Source organism: Zingiber officinale, unplaced genomic scaffold (genome assembly GCF_018446385.1).
Source record: "Zingiber officinale cultivar Zhangliang unplaced genomic scaffold, Zo_v1.1 ctg243, whole genome shotgun sequence".
In the NCBI taxonomy this organism is placed as follows: domain Eukaryota; kingdom Viridiplantae; phylum Streptophyta; class Magnoliopsida; order Zingiberales; family Zingiberaceae; genus Zingiber; species Zingiber officinale.
In genome coordinates this window covers 568,648-596,460 of record NW_024589915.1, presented here as the reverse complement: position 1 = coordinate 596,460, position 27,813 = coordinate 568,648, and the positions used below count along the sequence as shown (strand labels likewise).

Sequence of the window (27,813 nt, the reverse complement as noted above, 5' to 3'; positions counted from 1 at the left end):
ACCCCCACGCAGACCTAACTTTTGGCCGCCACGCAAGCTTGACTTTTGACCGCCATGTGAGCTTAACTTTTGACCATTCCACGGGCTTGACCTCTGACCACATCATCTCTCCGACCCCACAATCATGCACCGTATCACAAGCCTCCCCCTCAAGTCTAGTCGAAGGAGGCCCTAGTCCGACTGACTAGACCCAAGTCCCGTTATCACCCGATCTGGCTCCCTGGCTCCTGCATTTGTCTACTAGCTAACCCTTTTTCCCCATGTCTCGCTCAAAATTTATCGCCTTTTCTAAAAGATAGGCTGGACTTTACTGTATGCATGCTGATTCTTCGATTTCCGATCATGTCACTTTCTTATAAATGCCGCCCTGTTTCCCACTGTTTCTCCCAAACGTCGTTTTAAGTTCAGAGGTGATCCCTTCCCCTTCTCCTTCTTTATAAAAGGGTCGCGTACACTTCAACCTTCCCTTCCTCAACCTACCCCTGGTTAATAGAATCAACTGTCCCCTTATACTCAGGCCTCTATGGAACCTGCAATGGAATTTGGCGAACCCTCTTCTTTGCATCCACAAATTGCCCAACTGACTGAATTGCTGGCCCAGAAAGATGAAGCCTTACAGGAGATGACTGAAAGCAGAGATCTTCAAGTTTCTCTTACTCGTGAAATGGAAAGACTCTGGCTAGCGGCCAAATCTCGAACTCAGGCCGAGATAGCTCTCAAGCTTAAGGCATAATCAGACTTTCAAAGCCAGGTTCATTATATTGTTTACCTGAAGATGAGACACGAGGACGAGGTGTCTCTCCTAAAAGAGGAAGGTCGGATAAAGGATGAGACTATTGACCAACTGAATCGCACCATCGAACTTATCAAGGAAGATCTAGCTCGAGCTCAGGCTCATCTAGCCAAGAAGGATCAAGCCTCTGGATCTGAATCTCATAATGACAATGTAACATGAGCAATTGTTCTTCAACTTTTATTATATAATAACCCTTGCATTATCTGTTCTCATGATTGTAATTTGACCCAAACAAGTCTAATTGACTAGGCCCAATCAGAGCTTCTTGTTCTTCCACCTTGTGGAACTAATGCGACATAATCCTCAATGCCTTGCCTCTTAGGGTTCCTTACCCACTTGATTGCTTCATTAACCTAGGGAATTATATCTCCTTAATTACAGTATTTGCTCAAAAAGAAGCAGAATTGACTGAGATGACTCAAGACAGAGATCTTCAAATAACACTTTGCTGGGATACTGAAGCTTTCTTGTCATCAACCAAATCCCGGGTCAGGGCTGAAGTAGCCCTAAAATGGAAGGCTTACTCAGACCTGGAACATTAAAAAGCTTTGATATCTCTTCTCAAGGAGGAAATCCGCATCAAAGATGACACAATTGCCCAACAACTAAACTTCATTATCCAACAACAAGACCTCATTAATCTTCTCAAGGCGGAATCAGAAAAAACCCAGGCTTCCTCTAGACCCCCCCCCCCCCCCCCTAAAAAAAAAAACTTTGGGAAGAACTCTTGAGCAGAATAATGGCCCTTCTACCAGCACTGTCGGGCCCTTCTAGAGATCCGCTATCTTCTATGTTGCTTATGAGAAAAATATCATGTATGCAATTTGCGATATATAATTCAAAGAATTGGGTCATAATGTTATGAATAGATATTTATAACCATGTATGAATCATATGAACGAACCTGTTTGAGGATTTGTATTAAAACTAGCCTCCAGGACTCTGCAAGGGATTACTTGCTTATAAGACCCATAAAAGAAAAAGCTGAGAGAGACTGACTGGTAGGATGTTGAGGGGCGTGAGAGCAGGGCTAACTTATAACTCACACTGGGGCGAGAGTTTGGAACACCGACCTGGACGGTCGTTGGACGTGAGAGCATAGCTCACTTATAACTCGCACTGGGGCGAGAGTCTGGGACACCGACCTGGACGGTCGTTGGGCGTGAGAGCATATCTCACGTATAACTGGCACTGGGGCGAGAGTCTGGAACACCGACCTGAACGGTCGTTGGGCGTGAGAGCATAGCTTACTTATAACTCGCACTGGGGCGAGAGTCTGGGACACCGACCTGGACGGTCGTTGGGAGTGAGAGCATAACTCACTTATAACTTGTACTGGGGCGAGAGTCTGGAACACCGACCTGGACGGTCGTTGGGCATGAGAGCATAGCTCACTTATAACTCGCATTGGGGCGAGAGTCTGGGACACCGACCTGGACGGTCGTTGGGCATGAGAGCAGAGCTCACTTATAACTCGCACTGGGGCGAGAGTCTGGAACACCGACCTGGACGATCGTTGGACATGAGAGCATAGCTCACTTATAACTCGTACTGGGGCGAGAGTCTGGGACACCGACCTGGACAGTCGTTGGGCGTGAGAGCATAGCTCACTTATAACTCGCACTGGGACAAGAGTCTGGAACACCGACCAGGACGGTCGTTGGATGTGAGAGCATAGTTCACTTATAACTCGCACTGGGGTGAGAGTCTGGAACACCGACCTGGATGGTCGTTAGGCATGAGAGCATAGCTCACTTATAACTTGCACTGGGGCGAAAGTCTGGGACACCGACCTAGACAGTCATTGGGCGTGAGAGCACAGTTCACTTATAACTGGCACTGGGGTGAGAGTCTGGAACACCGACCTGGACGGTCGTTGGGCGTGAGAGCATAGCTCACTTATAACTCGCACTGGGGCGAGTGTCTGGAACACCGACCTGGGCGGTCGTTGGGCGTGAGAGCATAGCTCACTTATAACTCGCACTGGGGCGAGAGTTTAGAATACCGACCTGGACGGTCGTTGGACGTGAGAGCATAGCTCACTTATAACTCCCACTGGGGCGAGAGTCTGGAACACCGACCTGGACAGTCGTTGGGCGTGAGAGCATAGCTCACTTATAACTCGCACTGGAGCAAGAGTCTGGAACACCGACCTGGACAGTCGTTGGGCGTGAGAGCATAGCTCACTTATAACTAGCACTGGGGCAAGAGTCTGAGACATCGACCTGGACGGTTGTTGGGCGTGAAGCATAGTTCACTTATAACTCACACTGAGGCGAGAGTCTGGAACACCGACCTGGACGGTCGTTGGGCGTGAGAGAATAACTCACTTATAACTCGCACTGGGGCGAGAGTCTGGAACACCGACCTGGTAGCCGTTAAGAAACTTCTTAAGGGCCAGCTCAGGAATCAGATTAATGACAACAGCCTGGCCTGGAGGTCGTCCCCGAAATTCCTGCCCAAGTGATATACTATAGATGTTTGGCCGGCTATGCACTACTTGCGATATTTCCTGCACACATCTCAAGCAAATTTTAATTAGAACAACATTTGTTTACTTTTCATCTCTAGAAGCGCCAAATTCAAATCCTTGCATCCCTTCGTTTTCCTTCCTCTTTCTCGAGGTGGTTTTATAATTATGACGCATGGTCTTGCTTGTCCCAAGGTAACCGTATGGCCGCCTTTCTTGCTGACGTATGGTCTTCTCACGCCGGAATGATGCCATACAAAAATCCCTTTTCACGATTTTCTTGTCACATCCATCATTAAGACCTTTTTAATGCCTTTCCTAGAGAAGTGACACGTGCCCCCCGACCTTATACCGCCACTATAGCTGATCAACACCTTTTAGCACGCAACCCTAAATCCGACAACTCCGGTTACAGCACCTTTCCCTCTCCTTTCGATGCTTCTGAGGGGCCTCCCTTTATAAACCCTAAAGGTTGTTCGTCGTTACCTTCTCACCTTGCTATCGCTCTTCGGCTCTGTCGCTTCTTGCTTCGTCTCTTAAGTTCTTCCTTGATTGCTACTTATAAGCGCTTCTCCTCGTCTTCTTCCTCCTCACTTTATTTTCCAATGACGGAAGGTAACACAACACCCTGGTATTCGTATTACATTTCCGATTTAGATAATAGCGACCTAGCCATGATTCGAGAAAGCCTGCACCTTACGACTGATTACCAACTGCGTGCTCCCAAACCAACCGAGCACCCTTCTTCCCCTCCCAAGGGTTTTGTAACCTTCTTTAAAGATCAACTCTTGGGAGGTCTCCGCTTTCCTCTTCATCCCATTTTCTCCTCTTTGAGTCAGTACTTTAAGATCCCTCTTTCTCAGTTCACACCAAACTCTATTCATGCCATCTGCGGCATGGTCGTCCTCTATAGGGTGTACCAGATTCCCCTGACTGCTGAACTTTTCTATCATTTTTATTCGTTGAAACGATTCGAACCTGGCGTCTTCATGGTGCAGTCTAGGGTTGGATGTAAATTTTTCTCCTATATGCCTTCCTCCAACAAAGAATGGAAGTCTCGTTTTTTCTTTATCCGGCTACCCGAGTTAGTAACCTGGTTGACCTAGTGGCGCTCCGCTCTTCCTTCCCCCTTAGAGTTGCACGACCATACCCATCATTCTGCCTGTCATACCGCCTCCGAGAAACTACAGGGAGTACAACTTCTCCTCTCTGTGATACTGCGGAGGGCGTTTTTGTAACACCCATCGGATCCCTAGTCATTTTATGTGAATTGTTGCATGATTAGAATAAGCCTTATGTGAATATTTCCAAAAATAAAAGAAAAATAGAACCAAAAAGAGGCATGACCAAGGTTTGAACCTTGGACCTCTTAGTAAGTGGTTCTATGTCATACCAGTAGCCCCAGCAGGGGGTGTGCTGTTAGGAAGGAAAGGGACAAGATAGTTAAAGGTAAGGAAAGTGAAGGCTCTCTTCACTAAGAAGGAAAAGTTTAAATTTCCTTCTTCTTCTTTCAATGAGAAGTTGGTTTTGCCTTCTTCCTTCATAGAGAATAAATAGGAAAAAGGGAAAGAGAACTTCATTTTTTCTTCCCTCTTCCTCCTCCTCCTTCTCTCCACCGAAATCAAGTCCCTCTCCTCACCATTGCCGAAACCAACCAAAGGGATTTTCTCTCTAGGAAAGCTTCACAAGCAAGGTTACTTCTCCTAGTAAATAAAGCGAGAGGAAGTAAGTATCCCCCTCACCTGCAGTACAAGTAGCTCCCATATTTTCTATGCTTAAAAATTATTTGAAAAACCTAGGAAGTTACCTTGTAGGGTTCGACCATGATAAGTAAATTTAGAAACATGCCATCTATTAGTTTTTGATTATCTATCTATGGTGGTTAAAGTTTATTGTTTCATGTGTTTAAAAAAAAAAGAAAAAAAACATAGAACTCTTTTAAGGTTCGGCCATGAAAAGATAAAGAGGTTTAGAGAAAGTTAAGATGTAAACTATGCTTGTACATGATTTCTTATGGTTTGTAACTCACTACATGATGTTAGGTTAAGGTTCTTCATGTTTGATGTTGCTTAGATCTTGGAACTTTGTTCTTTAGGGTTCGACCATGAAAAGATAAAGAGGTTTAGAGAAAGTTTAAAATGTAAACTATGCTTGCTTATGATCCCTTATGGTTTGTAACTCACTACATGATGTTAGATTAAAATTTTCATGCTTCATGTTGCTTAAAGATCTAGAACCAAGCTCTTAAGGTTTCGGCCAAGAGGGAATAAAGGAATTAGAGGAAGTTTAAGAACCTAATTATGCTTGTTTATGAATCCTCATTATATGTCACCCACTATATGATGTTAGTTTAAAATTTTTCATGCTTCATGTTGAAGAAAAAATTGAGAACCATGCTACTAGGGTTCTGCCAAGAAGAAAAAAGAAAAAGAGATTAGGTTAAAAGCTACCTAGGGTTTCTAAAGGTCTTACATGCTATGTTAAGTATTATGAAAACTTAGGTATTTGATTTCCATGTTTTATGTTGCTTGAAAACCTAGGATTCATGCTTTTGATGGTTCAGCCAAGTTAGGTTTTAGGGTTTGTAGAAAGTTCAAAACCCTAACCATGCATGATAATGATTCTATATGATATGGTATGAACTTTTATATTATGATATGCTTTATGTTATGTACACACATGCCATCATGTTATGATTCCTTATGAAATGCTTTATGTTATGTGCACTTATGATTCCTTATGATATGTTTTAGGTTATGTGCACTTTATGCTATCATGATATGCTAAAAACATGCTATGTTTCATGATATGACAAGAACATGCTATGTTACATGATATGACAAGAACATGATATGTTTATGAAAGGCTTATGTAAGATGAAAAGCCTAAGAGATGCTTCCCTTAAGTTGGGATCAAGAGCACTCTTCATGATATGACAATAACATGATATGCCATGATATGACAAGAACATGATATGTATGATATGATAAGAAACATGATATGCTATTTTACTTTTGTATGGCTTGTACCAAGGGTGGGCTCCATAAGCGCCCCTAGGTCGATGGTCTATGAAACGGGCCTAGTAAAAGGGATGGGCTCCTAAGTTGCCCCTAGGTCGATGGTCTAAGAAACGGGCCTAGTTCCTAATAGGTTCAAGATTAACTACCTTGGATCAACTTAGGATGCACGCATTCATGTATGTATGTGGTACAAGCCGGGCCCTCATGATGAGATTATGTTTAAGTATGTATAAGATATATGTTTTCAAAAGGACATCTTGCATATGTTCATTTCATGATACATGTTTTCAAAAGTACATCTTGCATCTACATGTTCATGTTATATGGTTCGCCTTTATGCTTATGTAAGATACTCTTGAAAATATGTCTATGATGCTGATCATGTTACTATTTTATGTTATGCTCTCATATGATATGATATGATTTTATGTTTATGCTCTCACATGCTATGATATGATTTTATATCTATGATCTCATATGATATGATATGACTTTATGCTTATGTTTTAACATGCTAGATTATGACTTGCCAAGTGAACATGTTAATACTTTATGTTATGTATGACTTATGGTTTTTGTGAGTAGGAAAGGAATTTAGTAAGTCTTTGTGCTTATAGTTGTATGTTTCCTTGTACTGCAGAAAAAGGAAAGGAATGGCTAAATTAAGAGGAGCAGTAGGAAGGGCAAGAATGTGTGTGGAAGTGGCATGGTGGAATAGATCCATTTATATTTCAGAACTTATATATACCTAGGTTGTGCATGAGAACCATGTTTTGACTTTATACTTTTGAAAATAACTTGAACTAGTATGGATAGTTATGCAATTATGTCCTCCTTGTTTCATGTTGGTATGCTTATGATATCATGAATCATGTTTTAAATAGTTGATGATAAATCAAGTTATATGCATGAATACTAGTACATTCACATGTTATGATTGAAAGATTAGCATGTTAAGCATGGTTCTATGTTATATGACTATATGGTTCACATGTCATGTTTGGTCCATATGCATATGCTTAGATTAAATTTTAGACAACCCACTTCCGCTGCCATGATTGCATATGCATATGTATACATGTATGCATCGTCCCTTCTTTAGAGTAGTAGTAGAGTAGGGCGTTAAGTAATATAAAGCATGAAAAACTTTAAACTAACAACATATAATGGGTTACACATCACAAGGAATCATAGCAAGCATAGTTAGGTTTCTAATTTCCTCTAATTCCTTTTTATCTCTTCTTGGCCGAAAACCCTAAAAGCATGAATCTAAATTTCTAAGCAATATATAGCATGAAAAACTTTAAACTAACATTATATAATGGATGTCATATCATGAGGAATCATAAGCAAGCATGATTTAGGTTTTAAATTTTCTCTAAGCCCTTTATCTCTTCTTGGCCGAAACCTATTAGGTACATGGTTCCAAGTTTTTAACCAACATAAATCATGAAGACATCTAGAAATCATAGATGGCCTCTTAACCTTACTTTTCTCATCTTGGCCGAAATCTATAAGGTAAGATCCTAGGTTTTCAAGAATTCTTTAAGCGTAGAAACATGTAGAAGCTACTTGTACTGCAGGTGAGGGAAATACTTCCTCTCGCTTGATTTACTAGGAGAAGTAGCCTTGCTTGTGAAGCTTTCCTAGAGAGAAAATCTCTTTGGTTGGTTTCAGCAATGGTGAGGAGAGGGACTTGATTTCGGTGGAGAGAAGGAGGAGGAGGAAGAGGGAAGAAAAAATGAAGTTCTCTTTCCCTTTTTCCTATTTATTCTCCATGAAGGAAGAAGGCAAAACCAACTTCTCGTTGAAAGAAGAAGAAGGATTTGTTGGGTTCTTCGGGCCGCGAAAACCGCTTTTTCGCGTCGCGGAAACCCCGAGTCACCCAAAGCCATGGATCTCGTGCAAAGATTCGTAAACAAAATTTTCGAAAAACCTTTTCTTGTATGAGTTTGTAAAAAACTTTAGATCTACACTAAAGTTAAGATCATTACCCTTGTAGCGAAGCCCTTCGCGTTCCCGCTTGTCCAAGATGTCGTCGGATCTCTAGTTGTCAAAGTAGACAACCTCTATATGTATCCACACGGACACAAGTAGAAGGAGATGACCAAAACACAAGGTGTGCTAGCACCAATGGAGTGTTCGGCCAAGGAATGGGAGAAGGAGAAGAGAGAGCACCCAAGGGAGAAGAAGAGTGAATCAATCAATATGAGGAAAATCAAAAAACCCCTTAGCCATCAAGTGGCCGGCCACTCTAGGAGGTGTAAAACCCCCACATTAATTCCAATTAATGTGGAGACCATTAAGAGTTGTAACCCCCATGAGGTGGCACTCTAGGATGATGTGGATCAACACTATTGGTCCACATCTTGCCACCTCACTAAATGACATGGCAACAAGTGTAACCTCCTCATTTAATGTGGGCCGGCCACATTAAATGCTATGGAGGCTTGTAACCTCCATGAGGTGGCACACATTGATGATGTGGAGCAATCCTATTGGTCCACATCTTGCCAACTCACTAGTGATGTGGCAAAAAGTCAAGTCAAACATGACTTTTTCTCTTCCTCTCAAATCAAGTCAAACTTGATCAAATCTCTCTCCTGGTTGATCTAATCCAACCATATGATTCAAGCCAACTTAATATAATGAATCTAATTCATTAAATTAAGTTGATTTAATGAGTCATAATCTAAATTAGACTCATTGAATACATGAATCAACTTGAGTCCAACTCAATTAGCCCAATTTGGATTACTCTTAATCCAATATGATTCATCAAATGAATCTAATCCTCTTGGTTCATCATATGAACCAAATCTCCATCTAATTGTCCTTAGTGTGTGACCCTATAGGTTCTTGTAACGTTGGCAATGCCCTAAACCCATTTAGGAGCATAAGTAATGAGCGGTATCTAGCAACACATCATTACTACCCAAGTTACAAGAATGTCGAGATCCGACATCACCTTGTGACTACCAATTGTGACTCCTCACAAAATATGTGACAAATGTCCTTCTATCCTAGACATCTAGATTGATCAATATGAGGCATAGACCGTGTCATCCTCTAATCAATCTAAATCTTGAACTCCAAGTAGACTCACTCGATCAAATGAGCTCAACATCTCATGTTGACTCATTTGCGCATGGCCATGCACTTCGTGGTCTAACTCTATCAAGAATATTGATGTCGCTCCCGTCATATGGGAGGGATAGATCCCATCTACATCACTCACATCCCTCTGCATAATTTATTACATACCCAGTAATCGCCTTTATAGTCCACCCTGTTACGGGTGGCGTTTGACGAAACCAAAGTACATAACTCCTTATGTAGGGATCCATGGTGACTTCAGGTCAAAGGACTAATAGTCATACTAATAGCCACATGAGAAAGTATATGACACTCATATAACGATCCATGATACTTTCTCATGACGGGTCATTCAGTATACATTCTCTAATGCATACCCATGTGTCAGCTTGATATCTCTATATCCATGACTTGTGAGATCAAGTCATCGAGCTGACCTACATGCTAGTCTTATTGTATTAACATTGTCCCTGAATGTTAATACTCGACTAGGAATGATTTAGAGTAGTGTTCCCTATATCATCTCACTATCGATTCAACCAATCGATTGATATAGGTAAGAACCTTTCTACTCTAGGACGTTACTATACTTATTTTATCTGGCACTAATACAAATAAGCATAATAACCAAAAACCAAATGCCTTAATATATATACATGAATATGATATACATGAGTCTATACAATCATCAAATGATTGGCTCTAGGGCTCTAACTAACAGGATTAAGGGAAATTTAGAAACTTAACTATGCTTGCTATGATTCCTTGTGATGTGTAACCCATTATATGTTGTTAGTTTAAAGTTTTTCATGCTTTATATTGCTTAGAAACTAGCACCATACTCTTAGGGGTTCGGCCAAGAAGAGATAAAGGGATTAAGGGAAATTTAATACCTAAACTATGCTAGCTTGTGATTCCTCATGATGTGCAATCCATTATATGATGTTAGTTTAAGGTCTTCATGCTTAAATGTTGCTTGAATAACCCATAATCATGTTTGTATGTTTCAGCCAAGGTTTGGAAATTAGGATCAGGAGCTCATTTATGCTTGCTAAGAGTCTCACTTGCTATGTTATATATGGTGTGATCTTAGTTAAAGTTTCAATGTTGCTTGAAACACCTAGAACCATGGCTTGTAAGTTTCGGCCAAACTAAGAAAGCTAGGGTTTATGTTATGTGCACTTCATGCCATCATGTTATGACTTTCTATGATATGCTATGTGTTAGGTGCACTTATGCCATCATGTTATGATTTCTATGATATGCTATATGTTGTGTGCACTTCATGTCATCATGTTATGATTCCTATGATATGTTATATGTCATGTGCACTTTATGACATCATGTTATGTTTATGCAAGGCTTATGTAAGATGAAAGGCCTAAGAGATACTTTCCTTAAGTTGGGATTAAGAGCACTCTTCATGATAGCCTAAGAGATGCTTCCCTTAAGTTGGGACTAAGAGCACTCTTCATGATATGACAAGAAACATGATATGCTATGATATGACAAGAAACATGATATGCTATGCTATGACAAGAAACATGTATGCTATTTTACTTTTGTATGGCTTGTACCAGGGATGGGCTCCTAAGTTGCCCCTAGGTTGATGGTCTATGAAACGGGCCTAGTAAAAGGGATGGGCTCCTAAGTTGCCCCTAGGCCGATGGTCAATGAAACGGGCCTAGTTCCTAGTAGGTTCAAGATTAGCTACGTTGGATCTACTTAGGGTGCGCGCATTCATGTATGTATGTGGTACAAAGCCGAACCCTCATGTTGAGATTATGTTTAAGTACTTATATGATATATGTTTTCAAAAAGAACATCTCGCATATATTCATTTCATGCTACATGATATATGTTTTCAAAAGAACATCTTGCATCTACATATCTCATGCTATATGATTTCTTATGCTTTAGGTAGATGCTCTCTTGAGATGTTTCATGCTATATGCTTATGCTTCCATATGCTATGATTTATGCTCTTTTGAGATAGGTTTATGATGCCTAGATGAACATGCATTACCTTATGCTTATGCTCTCACATGTTATGTTATGATTGGATTAAGTGAGTATGCCACTACTTTATGCTAGCATGTAAATGTTCAAGTTATAGGTTGAATAAATGAATATGTCACTACTATATGTTTAATTTATGATTCATGGTTTTTTGTGAGTAAGAAAGGATCTTACTAAGCCTATGTGCTTATAGTTTTACTTTTCCTTGTACTGCAGAGAAGGGAAAAGAATGGCTAAACTAAAGGAAGCAGCAGGAAGGGCAAAGATGTGTGTGGAAGTGGCATGGTGGAAAGAAGATCTATTTTATATTTCAAGACTTATTCATTCTCTAAGTTTTGCTTATGAACTATTTTTCCTACTAGATACTTTTGGATGGTTTATACTTGATGTGAACTTATGTTTCATGTTTTGTGCTTTAGTAAGATGATCATGTTGCAAGTAGTAAATATTGAATCAAGTTATATGCACTAGCATGTTGACATGTTTATTATGTTACATGATTTTATAGCTCACATGCCATGTTTTATTAGTATGCTTTTATGATAGCATGATCAGTAGTTAGTTTTCTTATATATACTTCCGCTGCCATGATTTTATATTTATGCATGTATGTATGTTTTAAGTAACCCCGTCCTTCCTAAGGTAGTAGTGGAGGGGCGGGCCGCTCACTTGGCTACCAGGATTCATAAACCCTAGTACTTAAGCCTGGAGGTCTAGAGTTCGAATCCTGGGGGAGGCAAAAATCCACTGCCAGGGGTGGAAAGTCCTAGTGAGTAACGGCACGGCCAAGGGTCGTCGGTCGACGACATTAGAGGTCGCCAAATGGGCCGATGACATAAGGGGCCGTCAGTGGGCCGCCGCAAGGGCCGTCCAAGAGGCCAAAGGGTCAGGTCGTTACAGTTTTGCACTTTTTCGGACTCAGCCCGGTCCCTGCAGAAATAGGGGCTCCATTTGGTAAGATTTTGCTTTCCTTCCGCTAGTCTTCGCTAACTGAGGTATTTCCTGCTTGCTTTGCAGAGGCTGCTATGTTCCGAGCCTACTCGAAGGGATCAACCCGAAGGCCCAGCCATCTTTTGCAGGCTGTGGGTGATGAGGTTGAGAAGGGTCTGGCTGCCTCTTCGACTACTTCTCACGAAACTGCGGAGGAACCCTCAGCATCCTCCACCCCGTTGCTTCTTCCAGCGGGCCCTTCTGACGCTATCCCTGCAGCTCTGGAGCCCGTCGAAGAAGAGAGGGCTCCCTCCCCGCCTCCGGACAGACGTCTGCGACTCCAGCGCAAACGCAAGAAAGTCGCGCCTTTTGCCCAGGCTTCTCCACTTCACCTGCCCGAACGGGCTTCTTCCAAGCGTCCCAAAGTCCAAGTGTCAACACCCAGAGTTCCTGCTCCGGAGTCCCCTCGGGTAGCAGAAGTCCCGGCCCCTACTCCCGTCCGGGTTTTTGCTCCGGAGCAGGCCGGTCCTTCTACTGGAGACTAGCCCGGGAGCTCTGCGTCCCCCTCTCTTCCTGCCGCCCCTTCGACGTTATCTGCTCGCACCAGGGCCCTACCCCAAAGGAACGAGCAGGATTTCACATCTTCCTGGCGCCTTCCCTCCGAGGTCTAATCGGATCCGGCGGGGACTTCAACAGAGACTGGTGACATTCCAGTCCACAGCAAAATTCAGTTGCTCGGCGACTTAGCCACCTTTTGGCGATCAGCCAACGATTAGTTCTGTGCCGGCTCTCGATGGGAGAGTCTGGATCTGGCCTCCCGACACATCATATCGGTGGGTTTTCCTTTTCTAGACTTAATTCATATATTATTGCTGATTTTCTTCTTTTCGTCGAGCAAGCCTGCTCCAGCGGCTTATGCTTGGCTCATTTTGTTGCTAACCTGCTCCGAGAAATCAAGTCGCTGAAGGCTCGTATTTAAGAATCGGAGTAGCCGTTGACTCCCCGTAACCCATTTGACACCCTAGACTCTTATCTGCACGCGGTCGGGGAGTCTGCTCAGTCTGCTCGCGACCTAGCCCAGGTGATGTGAGCCAAGAAGAGGCATTGAAGGGAATTGGGGGACCCATGACAAGCTCCAAGACTAAGAGAATGAAGCAAGCTTTGGAAGGCTTAATAATGAGGCTCAAGGAAAAGGAGGATCAATGCACAATGGAGGCAACAACTAAGTGGATCACATTCCTTCAATTTGAAAGTGAAATTGGTCCAACATGACGACCATTTTCGTGTGCATGCATGGGGGGTTTTTCTAAAGTGACTTTTGATGTCCTTTGTGGGTTTTTAATGCATTTTTGAAAGTTCCTAAGCTAGTATAACAAATACCATGCATGCATGGTTGCATTAAGCTAGTATTAGGGATTAGTGGTTGCATTAGTGGATAATAAAACCCATGCATGCAAGCATGATATTTATTGCATAATTAGTGCATAAGGGATCTTAAGGGATGTTAAATAGGAGAACTCTTGTATGACAAATCATGTAAGTTTGAATGAAAATTTGAGTTTCTCTTTTGTGAGAGCTTCCTTCTTGTTCTTAGGCAAAGAACTAATTTCGATCTTATCAAGGCAACTTGTGGCGATCAAAACTCCATGACTTATCACTCACCTTCTCATCTTGCTTGAGTGTGGCGTCAATACCCTTCCCCAAGCTGAATTTCAAGACGATCCATTTACAAGGTTTCTTTATCATTTGATATCAGAGCCTTGGCTCCTTGATTTTCAGGTTTGTGTCTTGTTTTCATCTTTGTTCTTGTCCATCTTTGTTGATCTCTTCGTCCCTATCTATCATAAATTTCTATTCGCTATTTGGGTCCTCAACTCAAAAAAAAAAAAAAATGAAGGAAAAAAAACAAAAAGAAAAAAAAAATCATTAGAGTCATTGATTTCTGATTGAAAAAAAAAAGAAAAAAAAAGGAGGAGGATTTGTGATTTGAAAGGACTCAATATTCTTTCTTTGTGAAATCTGAATTCAAAGATATATTCCTTCCATTGCTCTTGGTCATTGCTGAATTTCTCGTTTTATCCGTTTATTTCTCTTGTTCTACTCATATTTCTTTTGTTGGTTTCTTATTCACTTGATTGTCTACTTGTTGTCTTGAGAAAGATATTGATAAGGTTCTTTCCTTAAGAACTTATAAAGGAAGCCGAGTGGATAAATTTGAGTGCAACCACGTGAGTAGAGTGGTGAGGTCCGTCTAACATTTCTTTTGTAATTTTCCTTGTCATCTTCTATTTTTTTGTTGCAAGCATGAGTGGGGAAAAATCACCTAATTCCCCTAGGCGAGATCTTAATAGGCTTCAAATGGAGGCACTTACTCAACAATTTGAGAGAATACTTCAAAGACAACTTGAAGAAATACACGAAAGGATGGACCGACTTGAAGGAGAAAAAGTTTCGAACCGTGGAGGCAATTCTAATCATGAAGAATTTCGTCAAAGTGAACCATTCTATGATTCACCAAGAGAAATAAGGAGGCATGAAGGGGGAAGAAGACATGAAAGAGGAGGTAGAGACCATAGACGAGAAGATGATCTAGGAGGTGTGAAAGTCCAGATACCTTCCTTCCAAGGGAGGAATGATCTTGAAACATATCTTGCATGAGAGATGAAAATAGAACAAATTTTCTCATGCCACAATTACAATGATGCAAAGAAAGTAAAGGTGGCTGCCCTTGAGTTCACCGATTATGCCTTAATTTGGTGGGATCAATTGCAAAAGGAGAGAAGAAGGTATGGAGAGCATCCTATCAACACTTGGGACGAAATGAAGACTTTGATGAGAAGGAGATTTGTGCCTTCCCACTACTATAGGGAATTGCACAACAAATTGCAAAGACTCACCCAAGGGAGTAGGAGTGTAGATGATTACTACAAGGAGATGGAGGTGGCTTTGATTAGGGCCAATATTGTGGAGGATAGGGAAGCTACCATGGCTCGGTTTCTCCATGGCCTAAACCAAGACATTGGAGACATTGTGGAGTTACAACATTATGTGGAGCTTGACGACTTAGTGCATCAAGCAATGAAAATAGAGCAACAATTAAAGAGAAAGGGCGTTATGAAGAAATCATCTTCTCCAAACTACTCTTCAAGTTGGAAGGACAAGCCAAAGAAGGAGGGTTCTTCTTCAAATTCTAAGGAGGCAGCAAGCACTAAGAAGCCTATTCCTACTACCTCTTCTTCCACTTCTAAGAGTAGGGATATCAAGTGTTTTAGGTGTTTGGGAAAAGGTCATATTGCATCCGAATGCCCGAATAAGAAGACTATGGTGGTGAGAGATAATGGGAGTATCTCTAGTGAAGAAATTACTTCTCATTCCTCTTCCTCAAGCGATGAGGAAAATGATGGAGCAGCCTATGCGCAAGATGGAGATCTCTTGGTGGTTAGGAGATTATTGGGAAGCCAAGCCAAGGAGCATGAGGAGGACCAAAGAGAAAATATTTTTCATACCCGCTGCCTTATTCAAGGTAAAACATGCTCTATGATCATTGATGGTGGAAGTTGTACCAATGTGGCAAGTACTAGGATGGTCACCAAACTCAACCTCAAGACTACACCACATGCAAGACCATATAAACTCCAATGGGTTAGTAATAGTGGTGAATTGGTAGTGAACCAGCAAGTGTTGATTAATTTCTCCATTGGCAAATATGAAGATCAAGTTCTATGTGATATTGTGCCTATGGAGGCAAGCCACATTCTTCTTGGAAGACCTTGGCAGTTTGATAGGCGAGCTCACCATGATGGATTCTCCAACAAGTTCTATTTTGTCCACAATTCTCGTAAAGTCACACTTGTACCGTTATCACCAAGGGAGGTTTGTGAGGATCAAATAAAAATGAGAGAGAAAAGAGAAAAAGAAGAGCGAGAGCTTAAGAAAAAGAAAGAGTGTGTGAAAAAGAAAATACTTGATTTTGAGGACAAAATTCATAAGAAAAGAGAGAATGAGGAAAAGAAAGAGAGAAAAATAGAAAATTTGTTTACAAGAGGAAGTGAGGTGAAGAAAGCTTATTTGACAAGGCAGCCTATATTTCTTCTTTTGAGCAAGGAAACTTACTTGGAATCTAACCCTAACTCCTTGCCTAGTGATGTTGTTGTTATTTTACTGGATTTTGAGGATGTGTTTCCCAAGGAAGTACCTCACAGTTTGCCACCAATGAGGGGGATTGAACACCAAATATACCTTATTCCTGGCGCTTCTCTGCCCAATAGGCCAGCTTATAGGAGCAATCCTCAAGAAACAAAGGAGATACAAAATCAAGTGGAGGAGTTATTGCAAAAAAGATGGGTTAGAGAAAGTTTAAGTCCTTGTGCTATACCCGTAATTTTGGTGCCTAAAAAGGATGGATCATGGAGGATGTGCACTGACTGTAGAGCAATCAACAACATCACAATTCGGTATAGACATCCTATCCCTAGACTTGATGATTTGCTTGATGAATTGCATGGTGCTTGCTTCTTTTCTAAAATTGATTTGAAAAGTGGGTACCATCAAATTAGGATAAGGGAAGGGGATGAATGGAAAACAGCTTTCAAAACCAAATATGGATTGTATGAATGGTTGGTAATGCCTTTTGGGTTAAATAATGCACCAAGTACTTTTATGAGGCTTATGAACCATGTCTTACGAGAATTTCTTGAAAAATTTGTGGTAGTATACTTTGATGATATTTTGGTATATTCCAAGAGTTTTGTTGATCATCTTGCACATCTCCAATCTGTCTTGCATGTCCTTAGAAAGGAAAAACTATATGCTAACTTGGAAAAATGTTCTTTTTGCACTACTCATGTAGTTTTTCTTGGTTTTGTCATAAGTTCTAAAGGAGTGCAGGTTGATGAAGGGAAAGTTAAGGCCATTAGAGATTGGCCAACTCCTAAAACTGTGAGTGAGGTTAGGAGCTTCCATGGGTTGGCAAGTTTCTATAGGAGGTTTGTGAAGGACTTCAGCACAGTGGCAGCACCTCTAAATGAAATTGTTAAGAAAAACATGGGTTTTAGATGGGGAGAGAATCAAGAAAAGGCATTTCAAACACTTAAGGATAAACTCACACATGCACCCATTCTTGCTTTACCTGATTTTTCCAAATCTTTTGAAATTGAATGTGATGCATCTCATGTGGGTATTGGGGCTGTTTTACTTCAAGATGGTCATCCCATTACATATTTTAGTGAGAAACTAAGTGGCGCCACTCTCAACTATTCCACTTATGATATAGAATTGTATGCACTTGTTAGAGCATTACAAACATGGCAGCATTATCTTTTGTCTAAAGAATTTGTCATTCATAGTGATCATGAATCTTTGAAGTATTTGAAAGGGCAAGGGAAGCTCAACAAAAGGCATGCCAAATGGGTCGAATTTCTTGAACAATTTCCTTATGTGATTAAGCATAAGCAAGGAAAGGTAAACGTTGTAGCAGATGCACTTTCAAGAAGGTATAACTTGTTAGCTACACTTGAACCTAAATTGCTTGGCTTTGAACATATTAAGGAATTGTATATACATGATAATGAGTTTTCCCAATTATATGCTGCGTGTGAAAAGAAATCACAAAATGGGATTGCTAGGCATGACAACTACTTGTTTAAGAATAACAGACTTTGTGTGCCTAGAGGATCCATGCGTAAATTGCTAGTTAGGGAAGCACATGAGGGGGGTTTAATGGGACACTTTGGGGTTCAAAAGACCTTAGAAACGCTTCTTGAACATTTTTATTGGCCACACATGAAACACGATGTGCAGAAATTTTGTGCACAGTGCATTGTGTGTAGAAAAGCAAAATCTAAGACATTACCTCATGGACTTTAAACGCCTTTGCATATTCCTAATTTTCCTTGGACTGACTTGTCTATGGATTTTGTTTTAGGGCTACCACGTACTCAAAAAGGTAAGGACTCCATTTTTGTGGTAGTTGATAGATTCTCCAAGATGGCACACTTCATACCTTGCCACAAAGTGGATGATGCAACTCATGTGGCAGATTTGTTTTTCAAAGAGGTGGTAAGACTTCATGGCATGCCTAGGAGCATTGTTTCAGATCGTGACACCAAATTTTTAAGCAATTTTTGGAGGACCTTATGGAACAAGCTGGGAACAAAGCTTCTTTTCTCCACCACATGCCACCCACAAACTGACGGCCAGACTGAGGTGGTAAATAGGACACTTTCTACTCTTCTTAGAGCAATTATTAAGAAGAACATTAAGTCTTGGGAAGAATGTTTACCTCATGTTGAATTTGCTTATAATAGGGCGGTACATTCTACTACTCAATTTTCTCCTTTTGAGATTGTTTATGGGTTCAATCCACTAACACCTCTTGATTTGCTTCCTTTACCTAACACTTCTTCTTTAGTTCACAAGGATGGCAAAACAAAGGCAGAATATGTGAAGAAGCTTCATGAGCAAGTTAAAGCTCAAATTGAGAAGAAAATGGAGCAATATGCAAATCGAGCCAATAAAGGGAGAAAAAGAGTGGTCCTTGAACCCGGTGATTGGGTGTGGGTTCATATGAGGAAGGAACGGTTTCCTACCCAAAGGAAATCAAAGCTTCAACCAAGAGGAGATGGACCATTCCAAGTGTTGGAAAGAATTAATGACAATGCTTACAAAATTGATTTGCCCGGTGAGTATGGTGTTAGTGCAACATTTAATGTGGCTGATTTGAGACCTTTTGATGTAGGAGATGAAGACCTAAATTCGAGGACGAATTCACCTAAAGAAGGACGGAATGATGTGAGCCAAGAAGAGGCATTGAAGGGAATTGGGGGACCCATGACAAGGTCCAAGACTAAGAGAATGAAGCAAGCTTTGGAAGGCTTAATAATGAGGTTCAAGGAAAAGGAGGATCAATGCACAATGGAGGCAACAACAAAGTGGATCACATTCCTTCAATTTGAAAGTGAAATTGGACCAACATGAGGACCATTTTCGTGTGCATGCATGGGGGGTTTTTCTAAAGTGACTTTTGATGTCCTTTGTGGGTTTTTAATGCATTTTTGAGAGTTCCTAAGCTAGTATAACAAATACCATGCATGCATGGTTGCATTAAGCTAATATTAGGGATTAGTGGTTGCATTAGTGGATAATAAAACCCATGCATGCAAGCATGATATTTATTGCATAATTAGTGCATAGTGGATCTTAAGGGATGTTAAATAGGAGAACTCTTGTATGACAAATCATGTAAGTTTGAATGAAAATTTGAGTTTCTCTTTTGTGAGAGCTTCCTTCTTGTTCTTAGGCAAAGAACTAATTTCGATCTTATCAAGGCAACTTGTGGCGATCAAAACTCCATGACTTATCACTCACCTTCTCATCTTGCTTGAGTGTGGCGTCAATACCCTTCCCCAAGCTGAATTTCAAGGCGATCCATTTACAAGGTTTCTTTATCACAATGTTGCATGCCTCATGCAAGCTATCTAGAAACCCAAGACAAAATAAATGCATGCACAATTAGAGTCCCAAGTTGCATGCTTCATTAAACAATCTAAAATACTTAAGTCTTCATGCATGAACGAATTCCCATGCTTTGCATGCTTATTAGCGTTCTTCCGTTAAGCGCGGCCAGTCATAGATGGTTATGCCCGATTACGTGGATTAAGCCACGACTAGCAGTTGCGATTATCTTGGTTTCTCCTTGCTCATAGTCCTCCCAATGTTTTTTGATTAGCCCATTTAGTGCTTCCTTGAAATGCTTTGCCCGTAGTCTTGTAATTGGGCCTTCCGGAAGTGATAACTGATCTCTCCTATCTTTAGCCCTTGGGCATACATCACCGTCAGCTGGCGGATGAGTTGAAGGAGAAGAATTCCAAGCTGGCTTCTCTTTATGCAGACCTGAAGGCACTCCAGGAGTCTCATACAACCCTACAAAAAGACCTGAAGGTTGTCCAAGCAGACCTGGCCTCCAGCATTGACCGGGAGAAGATCTTCAAGGCTCAGCAGGATCAGGACCAGGCCACCATTAAGTCCCTTCAAGCAGATCTCCACAAGGTACAAACGGAGGCTTCCACCTTGAAGAAAGAGAAGGCACTAGCCCTGGCTTCTACAGAGGAAGTGCGGGTGGAACTAGTGAAGTACAGATCAGGCAAAGGCGAGCGTCTCGAAGCTTACAGGCTTTCTTATATTAAGTCTCCCTTGTTCCAGAAGAAGATAGGGGAGTTCGCCGACCGGATGGTCTGCTACGGTGGCGTGGGTGCATTGCGCCAACTGCTTAAGTAAGGACTTCTTCGCTCTGCTCCCCCAACTAACTTCCTAGACGGGGAGCGCCTTCTGGAAGAAGTTCCTGATGAAGCTTTCCCGTCCTTCGCTGCAGATAACGACTTTTTGACTCTTCAAGCTCCTCTTCCGAGTGATGTGCTTCATCCAGGCCTTCCTCCAGGTCCTCAGCCTTAATGTAATCCTCTGTGTAAATTTGAAATTTGACAGACCCGCTCGTGTACTAAAACTTATGTTTGAAATTTGAAATCCCTCTATCTATGTTTGTCTAAACTGGCATAAACTTAGGAAATTCTTTATCGATCCCCTCGGTTTTGAGAATTCTCGGTTGCGTATTCCATGATCTCCGAGTTACTTGTTTTTCATCCTGGGCTTTATTTGTTTCCCGACCTCCGATCAGCTCACTCCCTGACCTGCGATATGGTTATTTCCCTGATCTGGGATCTATTCACTTCCTCGATCCGCGATCTGTTTTGGTTTTAATGTTCTGACTAATGTTCCTGCCCTGGCACCTTACTCGTTCAATGTCCCGAACTTGCTCCCGTGCTCGTTCACCCCTTAAACTCGGTAACGGTGAGACAAATAGTGGAGTCCCCAACGCTTCGTAATACCGTGTCATTCCTTCCGGAGGTGACTCATGATGACCCTCGTACTTCGTGCCACTTACTGTTTCCCGCCTCTTTTTCCATGTTTCGTTTCCTGTGAAGATCGTGTGGCTCCTTTTTGCACACGTATTGTAAAGTGCTTTTACTAGGGGCCATTAGATGTCCCGTGGACCATTTTGCCCTCATGGATATCAGCTATAAATGGGCCGCCACTGCTTCGTCAGGGAACTTCTTCGTCGGCTTCTTTCTTCCGTTCTTGCTTTCTTGCTTTCTCCGGCTCCTTGACTCCTTGTGCTCTTTACCCCCTGGAGTTTCTACTTTCGATGGCATGGATCTAGATGATCTTCGCTTTAACTATGAAATTTCCAACGACGTGCATATATCATCATTCCCACCACACTGCATCGGGTCTCTTTTCCTCCAACAGGCTACGTCACTTTGTATAAGGAACAATTCGTAGCAGGGCTTCATCTTCCCATCCACCCTCTATTTTTCGACGTAAGCCGCTACTTCAGAATTTCTCTATGCTAGCTAACTCTCAACTCTATAAAGCTTCTATGCGGCTTTGTGATTTTGTGCGAAGTTTGCGAACTTTCCTGGTATGCTCGACTGTTCCACTATTTCTTTACACCCCGTCAGTACAGTGAAGGTTTATTCCGCTTCCAGGCCCGCACTAGGACTACCTTCTTTTGTCCTATTCCCTCTTCTGATCCAGCTTGGAAGGATAAGTATCTTTTCTTGAAGTTTCCCTCTGTCGTGGAGTGGCCTACCCGATGGTAATGAATTCTCCCAGGGATCCCTTATGTGGGGGACTTCAGTAATGACCCCCTCTTCACGAATGCTTTGGCTCAGCTGAGATGCTGGCGACTAGATTTGACAAGGCTGCTATCTGAAGACATGTTGTCCTTCTTCAGGCTGAGTTGTATCTCGTCTTCCGAGCTGCCTCGTTCTCTAGGTGAGTTTTGTCTAACCTTGAATTATTTTGCTCTGTTTTTTGACGTGGTCCTTACAACTTTGCTTTTCCCCTGCAGCCAACACCCTGCTTCACGCTTCAGAAGTCCAGCCTCTCCCCCTTAGCAAGCAAGAAATAATGCGCAGGGGTCGAATCATACTAGACAGGAGACTACTTCCTCATTATGCACCTGCTCGACTAGGAACAACTACCACTGTCATTCCTCAAGTTCCTCCAACAATACAAGGACCTTTCGCCAGACAGACCCCCCGACCTCCTTCAGGGTCTGGAGACATTCCCCCGGCCAGTCCTTCCTTCCGAGCGGCCTCCCAGGCATCTTGGCAAGCCCATCTCGCTGTCGATCCTACCAGAACTGCAAGAACTGATGCCCCTCCAATTCGCCGATCCCGTTCTCCTCCTGGAGGCTCAGATTCGGAAGACCAACCCTTGAGATTGTTAGCTAGAGCCCTAGAACCAATCATTTGATAATTGTATTTTGGACTTGTTGTATCATATTCTATATAAATAAAGGCATTTGGTTTTTGGTTATTATACTTACTTGTATTGGTGCCAAATAAACTAAGTATAATAACGCCCTTGAGTAGACGGCTCTCACCTATATCAATCGGTTAGTTGAACTGATAGTGAGATGATATAGGGAACACTACTCTTAATCATTCCTAGTCGAGTATTAACATTCAGGGACAATGTTAATGCAATAAGACTAGCATGTAGGTCAACTCGATGACTTGATCTCACAAGTCATGGATATAGAGATATCAAGTTGACACATGGGTATGCATTGGAGAATGTATACTGAATGACCCGCCATGAGAAAGTATCATGGATCGTTATATGAGTGTCATATACTTTCTCATGTGGCTATTAGTATGACTACTAGTCCTTAGACCTGAAGTCACCATGGATCCCTACATAAGGAGTTATGTACTTTGGTTTCGTCAAACGTCACCCGTAACTGGGTGGAATATAAAGGTGATTACTGGGTATGTAACAAATTATGTGGAGGGATGTGAGTGATGTAGATGGGATCTATCCCTCCTATATGACGGGAGAGACATCGGTATTCTTGATAGAGTGAGACCACGAAGTGCATGGCCATGCCCAAATGAGTCAATATGAGATATTGAGCTCATTTGATTTAGTGAGTCTACTTGGAGTTCAAGATTTAGATTGATCAGAGGATGACACGGTCTATGCCTCACATTGATCAATCTAGATGTCTAGGATAGAAGGACACTTGTCATATTTTGTGAGGAGTCACAATTAGTAGTCACAAGGTGATGTTGGATCTCAACATTCTTGTAACATTGGGTAGTAATGATGTGTTGCTAGATACTGCTCATTATTTATGTTCCTAAATAGGTTTGGGCATTGCCAACGTTACAAGAACCTATAGGATCACACACTAAGGACAATTAGATGGAGATTGGGTTCATATGATGAACCAAGAGGATTAGATTCATTTGATGAATCAAATTGGATTAAGAGTAATCCAAATTGGGCTAATTGAGTGGCACGAGATCCAACAGTGGCATGGGTGATTCGGGGTTTCCGCGACGCGAAAACGCGGTTTTCGCGGCCCGAAAAACCCAACAGTGGTATCAGAGCCACGTGCGAAGCTTGTACGAGTTTAGTTTTTGTTTTTATGACAAAAATTCAGTTCTGTGATATTCTGTAATTTTATAGTTTTTAGAGTTTTTATGGGTATTTTTCTTGTAGAAGCGAAGCACAAGTGTTTCGGCACTTGTAGGCTTCGACTACCGAGAAGAGTTTTTCAAAACGGCAAAGTTCGCCCCAAAAATTTTTGGGACAGCGGGCTAAGGCGCTCTTGGATCGCTTAGGAGCAACTCGCGATGGTTAGATTGCGGGTAGGGGTACTGCCCCTAACCCCGCAAGGGGATTTGCTCCGCGATTGCGCTCGAAATCGCTAATCGGGACTGCCGGGAAAAATTTACTCATAAAATCTGTAAAATTATAAAAAAAAAATTACAGAAAATTATAGAAATATATAATTTTGAATTATATATTAATTTTGTGATAGTCATGGCCCAAACGACCCAAATTGGATTTGGAAATGTGTTGTAATTCATAATACGGCCTGCGTGCCGTTATGTGATGTGCGTGCTGTATTTATTTTATTTTTATTTTATTTTCACGGCCTGCGCGTCATGCCTTTCTCTTATATTCTGGTTGTAAATTAGATTTAGACTCGAATGTAACTCGAGTTTCAAAATTGTAATGTAATTTTGAAGCGGTGGAAGGTCCACACGAGACGGAGTTACGAAGAGGGCGCGAGCAACACAAGGTGGTCAAAGGAAGAAGCTTGAGAAGCTGTTGACCTTAGGTTGACCATCCGATCTTCTCATTGGCTTGAGAAGATCGTAGTAGGGCCATGACACAATCACAAAATAATTTAATTAATTGCTTATATGTATGTGATGCATGTTTAATTAAGTAATTAATTAGTGCCTAGCGATTAGATTAGATCTAAATCGTGCACATGATGCACCCTTCGATTAGATTAGATCTATCGAGTATATGATACACATCATCGTTTAGATTAGATCTAAATCGCGTCAACTCGTAATGTCTACCATGTCGTGACACCTACCACTACCTCGATCGGATGTAGTTGTTGAATCTGCTAAAGCAGAGCAACACATACTATCTTGGTAGGGTACGGAGGGACAATCTTGGTCCCGCCTATCAACGCGTGGGTGAGTTCAACTCAATTAGATTGAGTAACTAGTTAACTCGGATGGATCGAGTACAACTATAGGCATTCTTCCAACGGTTGGAAAGATAGGTCAAAATCACATATATATTAACTCTTGGGCGTATTAGCCAAAGCTAACTCGAGTTTTAATATAAATGCAGATTTTGATCCTATAAACAATAGTTGCATAGAGATGTAATTGGTAATCGTTACCTACCGATCATACTAAGTCTTGGGCGTATTAGCCAAAGCTAACTCAAGGGTTAGTATGATGTGGATCTTGTCCCACATGAATTATAGAATTCAGTGGGAGCATCATTTAGTTAAAGGCCTAATTAAATGATTAAGAATATGATACTTATTTCTGCATTTATTTCTGTTGTAGAATTGCCATGACGTCGAACACGAACACCTTCTCCCTGCGATCTGTCCTCGAGAAGGACAAGCTCAACGGAGCAAACTTCCTGGACTGGTACAGGAACCTGAGAATAGTTCTCACCCAAGAACGTAAACTGTACGTTCTGGAGCAGCCCATTCCGGAGGCTCCTCCTGCCAATGCCCCGCGAGCTGACAAAGATGCTTACAAGAAGCATCAAGATGACGCATTAGATGTGTCCTGTCTAATGCTCGCGACCATGAACTCTGAGCTTCAGAAGCAACACGAGTTAATGGGCGCTTACGATATGGTTGAACATCTTCGTCAGCTGTATCAAGGACAAGCGAGGCATGAGAGATTTGAGATCTCAAGGGCATTGTTTCAGTGCAAGATGTCAGACGGGGCTCCCATAGGCCCATATGTACTCAAAATGATTGAGTACATAGAGAACCTACAAAGGTTGGGGTTCCCACTTGGCCAAGAGCTGGCTACTGACCTGATCTTGCAATCCTTGCCGGATAGCTACAGTCAATTCGTTCTAAACTACAATATGAACGAGATTGACAAGCCACTGCCCGAGCTGCTTAGCATGTTAAGAACTGCTGAGCTAAACCTTAAGAAGGCTAAGCCCAACACTGTTCTGATGGTTCAGAAACATAAGGGCAAGGGCAAGCCCAAAGGCAAAGGAAAGTCCCAAGCCAAGGGCAAAGGCAAGGCACTGAAGCCTAAAGGAGGGGTCGCCAAGGATGCTACCTGTTTCCACTGCGGTCAGACCGGGCACTGGAAGAGGAACTGCAAGGTATACTTGGAGGATCTTAAGAAGCGAAGTGAGACTTCCACTTCAGGTATATATGTTATAGAAGTCAATCTATCTATTTCTACATCATGGGTATTAGATACTGGATGTGCAGGCGTTGAGAAATAGCAGGGCATTGACAAAGGGCGAGCTGGACCTACGAGTAGGCAATGGAGCATGGGTTGCTGCTGTTGCTGTAGGGACTTACTTTCTATTTCTGCCCTCTGGGCTTGTACTAGAGTTAGTCGATTGTTGTTATGTGCCTGCATTAACTAAGAACATTATATCAGTTTCTTGTTTGGACAAGAAAGGTTTCTCGTTTACTATAAATAACAAATGTTGTTCCGTCTATTTAAACGATATGTTCTATTGTAGTGCACCTCTGATAAACGAACTCTATATTCTAGACCTTGAGAGCCCTATCTATAACATAAATACCAAGATGTTCAAGTCAAACGACATGAACCAAACCTACCTCTGGCATTGTCGCTTAGGTCATATAAATGACAAGCGCTTATCCCAGCTCCATAAGGATGGTATGCTGGACTCATTTGATTTTGAATCATATGAGATATGCGAGTCATGCCTACGAGGCAAGATGACCAAAACTCCCTTTAGTGGGCACAGCGAGAGAGCGACTGATTTGTTAGGACACATACATAGTGATGTATGTGGCCCTTTCAATGTCGCTGCTAGAGGCGGTTATAGGTGCTTCATCACATTTACTGATGACTTTAGTAGATATGGTTATGTGTACTTGATGACACATAAGTCTGAATCCTTTGAAAAGTTCAAAGAATTCAAGAATGAAGTACAGAACCAGCTTGGCAAGAGTATTAAGATACTTCGATCCGATCGAGGTGGAGAATACCTTAGCCATGAGTTTCGTGACTACCTAGCTAAGTGTGGGATTCTATCCGAACTCACTCCTCCTGGAACACCACAGTGGAATGATGTATCCGAAAGGAGCAATCGTACCCTATTAGATATGGTGCGATCTATGATGAGTCACACAGATCTTCCGACGTACCTTTGGGGCTATGCTCTAGACACGGCAGCTTTTATACTCAACCGAGTTCCATCCAAGGCAGTGATAAAGACACCATATATGATATGGACTGGGAGAGATGCCCAGGTGTCTTTCATGAGGATTTGGGGTTGTGAGGCTTACGTACGACGTCAAGTTTCAGACAAATTAGGACCCAAATCCGACAAGTGCTATTTCATTGGATATCCCAAGGAAACTAAGGGATATTCTTCTACATTCCCAGTCAGCACAAGGTAATTGTGGCAAAGACTGGAGTCTTTCTAGAAAGGTACTTTGTTTCTAGAAAGATTAGTGGGAGTACATTCGATCTTGAAGAAGTTCAAGATGCGGATCCTAGCACTGAAGCCTCGATGGAAGTTGAACTGGAACCACAAAGTGTTGTGGATGATGTTGTTCCACGAGGAGTTGAGGAACAACAACCAGTTCAAGTAGACATACCTCTTCGCAGGTCTGATAGGGTACGTCGTCAGCCTGAGAGATACTTATTTCTCTTGTCTGACCATGATGACGTTATGCTCATAGAGGATGAGCCTACCACCTATCAGGAAGCTGTGATGAGACCAGATTCCGAGAAATGGCTAGAGGCCATGAGATCCGAAATGGAATCCATGTACACCAACCAAGTATGGACTTTGGTTGATCCACCTAAAGGGGTAAAACCCATTGGGTGTAAGTGGGTCTTTAAGAGAAAGACTGA

At 41.9% G+C, this 27,813-nt stretch overlaps 1 protein-coding gene across 1 annotated transcript; it reads left to right on the top strand.

Annotated features, from left to right (window-relative positions):
* The first annotated feature begins 523 nt into the window (after positions 1 to 523).
* Positions 524 to 20,605, top strand: LOC122037193. The gene is made up of 6 exons (XM_042596652.1): positions 524 to 727; positions 776 to 946; positions 16,436 to 17,019; positions 17,182 to 17,269; positions 17,696 to 18,076; positions 20,144 to 20,605. Exons 1-6 carry the CDS (start codon positions 524 to 526, stop codon positions 20,603 to 20,605), a joined length of 1,890 nt encoding a protein of 629 aa, XP_042452586.1.
* Positions 20,606 to 27,813: the final 7,208 nt, after the last annotated feature.

Bases quoted from the DNA above. Each gene is read 5' to 3' on its own strand.
- LOC122037193 (XM_042596652.1), top strand. From the start codon at position 524: ATGGAACCTGCAATGGAATTTGGCGAACCCTCTTCTTTGCATCCACAA. The intron at 17,270-17,695 runs GTGAGTGAGGTT...GAATCTTTGAAG, and splicing joins ATTGGCCAACTCCTAAAACT to TATTTGAAAGGGCAAGGGAA. The intron at 18,077-20,143 runs TTAGAAACGCTT...TCCTATCTTTAG, and splicing joins ACTTTGGGGTTCAAAAGACC to CCCTTGGGCATACATCACCG.